At 34.0% G+C, this 10,373-nt stretch overlaps 1 protein-coding gene across 1 annotated transcript; it reads right to left on the bottom strand.

Moving 5' to 3' along the window:
- Window positions 1-490: 490 nt before the first annotated feature.
- LOC132758377 (peroxisomal membrane protein PEX16-like) lies at window positions 491-10,297 on the bottom strand. Its single transcript, XM_060750055.1, has 5 exons — window positions 10,119-10,297; window positions 4,905-5,020; window positions 4,236-4,369; window positions 1,167-1,278; window positions 491-637 (listed from the first exon to the last, which is right to left on the bottom strand). Exons 1-5 carry the CDS (start codon window positions 10,258-10,260, stop codon window positions 506-508), a joined length of 636 nt encoding a protein of 211 aa, XP_060606038.1. The 5' UTR covers window positions 10,261-10,297; the 3' UTR covers window positions 491-505.
- Window positions 10,298-10,373: the final 76 nt, after the last annotated feature.

Here is a 10,373-nt window from a genome sequence, read left to right on the forward strand (position 1 = left end):
TTTACAAAAGATTCCAAAGTCTCTGAACCCATCTTAGGGACGCCAGGGCTCATAGTTCAAAGGCAATGACTCAGCCACAGACATCCAAATAGAATGAACAGTGGACAAAAAATAGTTTGTTTCAAATAATTTTATTAAAAGGCTCTTCATACTACATGTATAAGGATTTTTGTACATAGAAGAAAATCTTACTATGATGTAATAACTTGCTGAATAGAAAAGAAAAAGCATGGTTTTTTTCCTTGTTTTTTTGTTTTAGTTCTTTTTATTTGTTTCTCTAAACTTATAAAAACAATAGACAATCTTATTTTGTACTTTTACTTCATGGAACAGTCCTTTTTATCCTTAAAATACCTGCTTACATACATGTATATTAAATGTGTTTTCAAGTTAAAAGTGTTTTGCATTGAATACAATATTTCATTTACAAAACCAATGTGGTTAGTACTGATTGCATTTGTAAAGTTAGCTTTTAAGGTATATAATTCTACAGATAACATATATACTATAGGAGAATATACAAGTTAAAATATTTACCAGCTTGAAGTGTACGTATTTGTCGACCAGAGCTCTGTAAGGTGAAGGTTTTTTCCTGGGCACTGTATGCTGCTTCCTCATCCCAGGCATCCTCCAGATTCTGAAATAGTTTTATATATATGTCATAAAACACAAATGCTCACTATTACAGACTTTATCCCCTGCAATATCCAGTTCTTTCCACACACAATACCATAAATATGGTGTGTACGTGTATAACATTAACATTGCTGGATACAGAGAAACAATGAATTAATAAACTGATATCTTTTAAATTCAAATAGTAGGGGACTTCATGCTATATTCAGTATTTTTACCTTTAGATACCAAAATATTTATTTAAAACATAGAGGAAAAAGTAAATGAATGTGACATAAAATCTATTTACTTCTTTTTTGTTGGGTTTTAAATCAAATCAACATTGTAAAGGTCATGTGATGGTGTTTTATAAGCTATCTTTATTGCTTCCTCACATGGTGGAATCATGATGCAGTCAGTATTTGAATCATTAGCACTGAGGGCCGGGGTGATTGGAGAACAGATACCTAACCACTTGGCCACAGAAACTCCTTTTTCTTCTTAGATATATAGTTAGACATAAGTAGAGAATATGAAATAGTTATACTTACATCATGTTCATCTTCTGCTGTCTTTAGGATTTCTCTATCCACAGGTTGTATAGCAGGAGTACTACCAATACCTCCATCTAATTTTACCAACACATAAAATCTTAATGCAGTTCTGAAAATACAAACAAAATCAATTGTTTAACTTTTAGCATGACCACTATAAAAGATACATATCATAATGTATGGCTGAAATACTTTATTGGATATACAAATGATGAATAAACTTTCAGATCTTATTACCTACAGATGAAAATCAATATAAACTTCAAATTAAGTTAGAAAAGATATACATGCGGGGAGTTATTTGTTGTGTATATGTGGCTATCAACACCCAAAAATTAAAGTAGAATAGCAAACTGACTAATACATGTAAGTATAGATCTAGACATGGCCATTTTGTTTATCATTCAAATCACTAGAGCAATGAATGTTTTTGCCAGATTAATTGAATTTTGTTTACTTTAACTACATAGAATTTAATCCCCAAAACTGATTTATATAAAAAAGAGAAATTAGTATTCAAACAAGACCTGTCAAATTCAATGTAAAAAAGATATGTTTGTAAAACATGTATGCCCCCTATCAGCAGCCAATTAGTCATGTGATAAGGTTATTATGACTTCTGACCCAGTGATCAAACAATTAATAAGGGTTATCAAGTATCTACTGGTCATGACCTTAACCTTTGACCCCTTGACCCAAAACTCAATAGGGGTCATCTGCTGGTCACGACCAATCATCATACAAAGTTTGAAGTTCCTAGGCCTAAGCGTTTTGAGTTAATTGATCGGAAACCGTTTTAACATACAAGGTCAATGTGACCTTGACCTTTGACCCCTTGACCCCAAAATCAATAGGCCATCTGCTGGTCATGACCAATCACCATACCATGTTTGAAGTTCCTAGGCCAAAGGGTTCTTAAGTTATTGATTTGAAAGCATTTTTACCTACAAGGTCAATGTGACCTTGCCCTTTGACCCCTTAACCCCAATATCAATAGGGGTCATCTACTGGTCATGACCAATAATCATACCAAGTTTGAAGTTCCTAGGCCTAAGGGTTCTTTAGTTATTGATCGGAAACTGTTTTTACCTAAGAGGTCAATGTGACCTTGACCTTTGACCCCTTGACCCCAAAGTCAATAGGGGTCATCTACTGATCATGACCAATCACCATATCAAGTTTGAAGTCCCTAGGCCTAAGGGTTCTTTCGTTATTGATAGGAAACCGTTTTTTACCTACAAGGTCAATGTGACCTTGACCTTTGACCCCTTAACCCCAAAATCAATAGGGGTCATCTGCTGGTCATGACCAATCACCATACCAAGTTTGAAGTTCCTAGGCATAAGGGTTCTTTAGTTATTGATCGGAAACCGTTTTTTACCTACAAAGTCAATGTGACCTTGACCTTTGACCCCTTAACCCAAAATCAATAGGGGTCATCTGCTGGTCATGACCAATCACCATACCAAGTTTGAAGTTCCTAGGCCTAAGGGTTCTTTCGTTATTGATCAGAAATCGTTTTTACCTACAAGGTCAATGTGACCTTGACCTTTGACCCATTAACCCCAAAATCAATAGGGGTTATCTGCTGGTCATGCCAATCACCATACCAAGTTTGAAGTTCCTAGGCCTAAGGGTTCTTTAGTTATTGATCAGAAACCGTTTTTACCCAAGAGGTCAATGTGACCTTGACCTTTGACCCCTTAACCCTAAAATCAATAGGGGTCATCTACTGATCATGACCAATCACCATACCAAGTTTGAAGTTCCTAGACCTTAAAGTTCTTTAGTTATTGATCGGAAACCATTATTGCTAACAAGGTCAATGTGACCTTGACCTTTGACCCCAAAATCAATAGGGGTCATCTACTGATCATGATCAATCACCATACCAAGTTTGAAGTTCCTAAGCCTTAAAGTTCTTTAGTTATTGATCGGAAACCGTTTTTGCTTACAAGGTCAATGTGACCTTGACCTTTGACCCCTTGACCCCAAAATCAATAGGGGTCATCTACTGGTCATGACCAATCACCATACCAAGTTTGAAGTTCCTAGGCCTAAGGGTTCTTTAGTTATCACTCGGAAACCATTTGGTCTACGGACCGACGGACCGACAAGTGCAAAGCAATATACCCCCTTTTCTTCGAAATGGGGGCATAATAAAAAAATCAGCCAAGCTGGGCCAAGTAAAGACAGCAAAAGTTACTATAAAAAGACTGTTATAAGAATAAGGAAACTGCATCTGACAAGCCTTCTAAATGTAACTCAAAATTATGCTTAGTGATTTCAAAATCAATCAATAAATGATAAAGTAATGCACAAAATAAGACCATCAATGCACAATCATGACTTTTGACGTAAAAATATAACTATGACCTTTTAGCTGGAAACCTTATCCTTGCATGTGACATGTTGTTTTAACAAGCAAGACATTTAGGTAAAGTTTCTTTTTAAAATCCATCCATTAAAGACAGGATTGTTTTCAGGACACAAACATCATTGTACTTTAATGAAAAATTACCTTTCAAGTTATGTGTGACCTTAGGCCTTGAGTTACAAGCCTTGGATTTGTGTGAGACATATCAGCTTAATGATCAAAACATTAATACATAACCATTTCTAAATATATCAACAAATGACTTTGACTATTTACAATCATATTATGACTTTGGTTGTATAAGTGTGACCTTAACCAATGAGCTGGAGACTTGATTCTTGTATATACAACATGTCTAAGTCAATTATGACAAGTTCTTTTAAAATCTATCCTGCAAAAACAGAAATGGTGTCACAACACCACGGTTTGTTCACTTTTGTGAAAAATTCATGTAACAACTTTGAATGTACCAGCATGACCTTGCCCTTTGAGCAAGAGACTTGTTTCTTGGACATGACATTTTGTCATCATATCTAACACTAAATTATATAAATTATAAGAAAAGCAACTCAGTACTTAATCTTACTGCAATATCTATCACTCCAGTACCTCTTACACAACACATATAGTATAGGCACACAAGCAGTCTCTTGTCACAAATTGAACTATGTTATATCAAATACAATTACTTCATGATTTGTATGATTGTGATGACGATCCATGCACCTTTTGTTCCCCATTTCTTCTTGGCAGCCATTTCCAGAAACACTTCTGTATATTCTAACACTGTAAGCCATCTCTTTATCTTTTCTTTTGTTACATTCTGTGAAGAATATAATATATAAAGTATTCTGATGTAATTTTCATGTTTTCTTGTAAGATATCTTTCATAAAACACTCATATTCAAACAAGTTTTAAGAATACAGCGAACAGATCTATGGTTTTTTTGTTGTTATTTTTTATGTTTGGGTTTACATCACATAAACACAGTATTGGTCATATGGCAACTTTCCAGATTTACTGGTGGAGGAAGATCGTATGTTCCCTTTCCATGCATTATTTCAGGCACAAGCAGGCATCTGAATAGAACCATCAACATTCCGTAAGCTAGCTGAATAGCTTCCTCACATGAAAGAATCCAAAGTCCCTGTTGGGATTCAAACCCAAAATGTAGTTTTAAATAGCCTGTTTTTATGATGAATGTATAAATATTTTAATATAAACATATTAAAATCCAGCATTTAATTAAATTTTTTGCAAAAGATGAATCATGGATGACTAGAAATTTTGCTATTAGTATATATCTTTTAATACTTCAATTAAGCTCTTGTTTTTTTTCTAGAAAATAATGCCTTACCACAACTTTGGAAACATATTTGGAAGCTGCTTTAAAGACACTGTCATTTAAGAAGACAAGTAGATTGGAAGCTGAATATATCAATTCAGAAAGAATTTCTCCATTTTCAAAACGACCTGAAAATAATAATTTTAATTTACTGGTTATTGTATGAATGTTAACATTAAACATGAGATCTATGATGGCCCTTAAATGTTCACTGTGATTTTTCAGGAATTAAAATGTTAAAGCTAGTTTTCAATTGACTTTGCCATAACGAATTTTAGTATACTTTACAAAACAATTTTTTATACACTCTTAAAGTGAAAATTCTGTAAAAAATCTCATTCAAGGTGAGACAATGTTGTATGATAGCTAAATTCCTTGTTAATTTTAAGAAACATTTAGCATGATTGGTCACATTGATAGTTTGTCATTATTAAAATAGTTTTCTGTCACAAAATGCCAAAGATGTATCAGCCCCTGACATATAGGCCTTTAATTAACCAAATAAGTCAAATTATTTTTTGGACTTGAATTATAAACACACCCATTAACTGGTTGCAGGTCGATAGCTACGCTATATTTCATAAGGGGAAGTCATAGATCGGTACCGCGAAGCCCGTATACAGTCTTCACGAAAAACTTTAAAAAGCACAGGACATTCGGGCCAGTAAAATATCAAATCTTACTGGACCTGGTGATTTTTAGCCAGACCAAATACATTATGAGATAGATAATAAATTGATGGGAACAGGAAAACACTTTATCATGCTTCCCTTGATAATTTTGAAAGAAGCATAATACGTCTTGTATTCTTGGCCATATATTGACAGCTTAGAAAAATCTTTAAGAACCAAATGTTTAGGCAAAATAAAATTGACTAGAATTGAACATGAACAACGCAATTTGCTTCAAACAAATCACTTTCATACAAAATATTTACTTAACTCAATAATCACAAAATCATAGCTAAATAATGACCATAATAAACAATGGTTTAATTTCCGTAAGTGTACGGTGCGGAACGGAAAATATCCAAGAAACAAGAGGGCCATGATGGCCCTGAGGTCGCTCACCTGTATATAGCCCCCCCCCCCCCGGGCCAATTTTTACCCAAGGGCTTTTATTTGAACAGACTTGGTAGACACCCATAAGAAGATGTTTCATGCTAAACATCTAAGTTCTAGCTCATTGGGTTTTTAAAAGAAGATTTTTTAAGTTTTTACTGTACACATATAGTTAAAAACAATGACACCCCTGGGGCAGGGCCAGTTTTGACCACCGGGCTTTTATTTGAACAAACTTTGTAGATATTTACTTAAAGATGTTTCATGTATAATATCTAAACTCAAGCTATTTGGGTTTTTTCAAAGAAGATTTTTAAGTTTTTGCTATACACATATAAGGAAAATCAATGACCCCCGGGGCGGGGCCAGTTTTGACCCCAGGGCTTTTATTTGAACATACTTGGTAGACACCCATTAGAACATGTTTCATGCTAAATATCTTAGCTCTAGCTCTTTGAGTTCTTTAAAAGAAGATTTTTTAAGTTTTTACTATATGCATATAGGGAAAATCAATGACCCCCTGGGGCGGGGCCAATTTTGACCCCAGGGCTTTTATTTGAACAAACTTGGTAGACACTCATTAGAAGATGTTTCATGCTAAATATCTTAGCTCTAGCTCTTTGGGTTCTTTAAAAGAAGATTTTTTAAGTTTTTACTATATGCATATAGGGAAAATCTATGACCCCCTGGGACGGGGCCAATTTTGACCCCAGGGCTTTTATTTGAACAAACTTGGTAGACATTCACTAGAAGATGTTTCATGCCAAATATCTAAGCTCTAGCTTTTACAGTTCTTTAAAAGAAGATTTTTTAAGTTTTTACTATATGCATATAGGGAAAATCAATGACCCCCCCGGGCGGGGCCAATTTTGACCCCAGGGCTTTTATTTGAACAAACTTGGTAGACACTCACTAGAAGATGTTTCATGCCAAATATCTTAGCTCTAGCTCTTTGGGTTCTTTAAAAGAAGATTTTTTAAGTTTTTACTATATGCATATAGGGAAATCAATGACCCCCTGGGGCGGGGCCAATTTTGACCCCAGGGCTTTTATTTGAACAAACTTGGTAGACACTCATTAGAAGATGTTTCATGCCAAAGATCTAAGCTCTAGCTCTTACGGTTCTTTAAAAGAAGATATTTAAAGATTTTTCTTTCGGTTGCCATGGCAACCAGAGTTCTGCATGAAATGGAATTCTTTGAACAATCTTGATAGAGCTTCATACAAAGAGTATTCCTGCCAAGTTTCATTAACATTGGCCTTGCGGTATCATAGAAGATGTCCTTAGAATATTTAAAATGTGGACGGACGACAGACGACGGACGCCATTTGGTTGGCCATCCTAAAAGCTCACCTGCACTTTGTGCAAGGTGAGCTAAAAAATGGCGGCCTCCATGACTAAATACAATTTAGACATCTCTCGCTGTGTTTTGAACATTTAGGACAGAATTGATGGGTTTCATTTGCAAAAAAGGCAAAAAGATCAATCTTTTAGAGAACCCTGCTTCATTATTTTGATGAATTTTTCTTATAATATTTTTTCATGACAAAAAATCTACTGGTCCGTCGGACCACCAACCTTGCTATAATCACCGGACCGATGCTAAATTTAGTGGCCTCGGGCCTCGGACTGGCGTTAATTTCGAAGACTGCGTATATTTTAAGAAAAATCAAATAAAAAACAATTAAATAATATATAGAACTCAATGCATATCAATGAAATTTTCAGTCAGTTTTAGTTGGGTCCTGCCATTTTCAATGTAACTTAATGATAATCCGACAATAAAACATCTTACTTTGCGGATGAATAATAATAATCCAAGTGTTCTGAGTGAAAACGGAAGCAGTGCATGAAATACTGAATGACACTTTTAAAACAGAAAATGTAAAATAAAAATTCAATCGACTTCCCCTTTCATAGGCTTTGCCTAATTTCATATTAGAAAATTATGTTTATTAAAGGAACTCCACTAAGGTTTATAAGCCTAAAAACATGAAATTTTAATTTTTCACATAGATAAACATTAGCACTTAAAACATAAATATTAATAAAATATAACCAAAAATATAGAAGAAATACATTGAAAATCATATGTTTGTGCTATTCCGAGTCCGATTTGAGTGAAAGGCATTTAAACGCTTTTCAATTTTGGGTCATTTTTCACTATTATAATAATTATTCTGGAAAAACGGAGCAAGCTAATGATCTGAAATTTTGCACATAAGTTATAAGTCTACATCAAATGGAGTAATAATCTCAAAAAATTATTTCCAGTCCCGTCATGTCAAAAAACCTCAGTGGAGTCCCTTTAAGAAGAGCCAAGAAGAACACATCTTTGATAATCCAGTTTAAAACTGACATTTATAAAGTAAGTTCTACTTGCATAAAGCTGTCCTTATTATAGTCTGTCCTACTCGCTACATGTTAACGGAGCTGATAATAACATATCAACTTTAGGTCACAACTGCAAATTTACTTCAATGCATATCTAATAAATGTAAATAGACATGTTGATGTTTTAAGACCCGTTTTGTGTGGGAGAGTAGCTTTTCAAAAAAAATAATAACCTGCAGCTACAATTAAGTTCAAATTGCTATGAAACTGTAAAAGATACTTCAGTATTCATCAAACTTGGCACAAATGTTGACTGGACCATAGCATTTGTAACAGCATGCTCAATCTTAAATTTCCTGTTACCATGGCAACGAGGGGACATCTCAAAATTACCAAAAAATCACTATTTTGCATTGATTTTTTCCATCAAAACTGATTTCAAAGTGCTGCAACTTCCCAATTGATTAAGATTAGAGTCAAAGGCTTTTCAGCATTGGTTAATCAAAGGCTTTTAAGCATTGGTTACATGTTACCTTCTGATCGATCTGAGGCCAAATTTAGCCTCTCACAAGTCCAAAATCTTCTTGGCAATGAGGGGGCTGCTGCCCCCCTTTAAACTCTGAGCAGAATGGGGCACATTCTCCTCTGGCACCCCCCTGATGTATCTTTTCGATAGGGGATGGAACCGAAAAAGTGATCATACATAAAGCAGACTGTTAATAGCTAGAAGACATGCCAAATCCCACTTCTGGTAGTACTTCAGTTACTGTTTACCGTACAAATTACTATATTTACAAAGTGCAAGAAAGATCTGGTTTACATTATGAAAATGTGATGCTATAGTTATTAACTCATAAGAGCCTTTCCCTGCCATAGAATAGCACCTAATTTCATATCATCATTAGCTCTTTTTTTAAAAAAGTATGTTCTTAAGTTACATCAATTAGTACATAATATGTGGAAAGCCAGAGTTGGGCTAAAGACGGCGGCACGAAATACCCAAATATACCCAAATGCACCCAAATATAGCAATATTTATTTTTGTTTGTATAAAATATAGATTATAATGAGAAATAAATAAATATTTATTAAATATAATATGACTTAGCCTGTTATAATTTTCATTCATTCCGTTGAAATGGACAGTTACGATGTTGTAAGAAAATAAAGTTGTGACATTTGCTTATCTTAGTACTATATATAGGTTTTTTATGAATGTAGACTACTTGCAATTTTAAATCAAGATATGATATTTGTTGTCTACACTTACATTTTTAAGATGTAATTTTGTTGAAATTTCATATCATATACAAGTGTCCATGTTATTTAAAAAAAATAGCTTTAATGGTGTACATATAGACTGTATTTTGGTTCAAAACACAATGATAGGGAAATGTATATTTGGGTATGGTTGATTATACAATGTATCTTAGTGAAAATGTATATTGTATTCATGATAAAAACAGCACTTTTTTAGGATAAAACATTTATTTTTAGTATAATTAGGCAATATTTGGGTATAATTAGGCAATATTTGGGTATATTTGGGCAATATTTGGGTGTATTTGGGTATATTTGGGTGTTTCGTGCTGCCCGCTAAAGACCATGCCAGGGCTGCAAGGTTAGGTTCAAAATCTAGGACGCTGTAAGAAGATTTTCTCCTGTATAATCTATTTTAAAGATTATTATATATTTGTGAAGTTCGAGTGACATTTGTAAAACGAATATTTAATTAATATCATGGAACAAACTTATTTTACAAAACGTGTTTTTTTTTTCAAACCAAAAGTAGGCGTGACAAAACGAGTTTTAAGAACATATTTAATATACCTGCGACAAGAAAAGACAAAATTCTGACAGCTGATTCAATCTGAGCTACTGTGTCAGGATTATTTCTCACTGTCTTCGAATATTGATCTTTTAAATCTTGTATTAGTGTCTTTATTTTCCATTCAGTAGTGTCAGCTGCCATTTTGTCACTTCATCCGAACCACAATTTGTTACGCTATCTGTGATTGGACAATATAAAGATAAATCACCAATTGGAATGTCTGTAACTAATGATTGATGTTAAAAACTTCTTTC

The sequence above is a fragment of the Ruditapes philippinarum genome, unplaced genomic scaffold (genome assembly GCF_026571515.1).
Source record: "Ruditapes philippinarum isolate M1 unplaced genomic scaffold, ASM2657151v2 ctg8433_1_1_1_1, whole genome shotgun sequence".
NCBI lineage: Eukaryota > Metazoa > Mollusca > Bivalvia > Venerida > Veneridae > Ruditapes > Ruditapes philippinarum.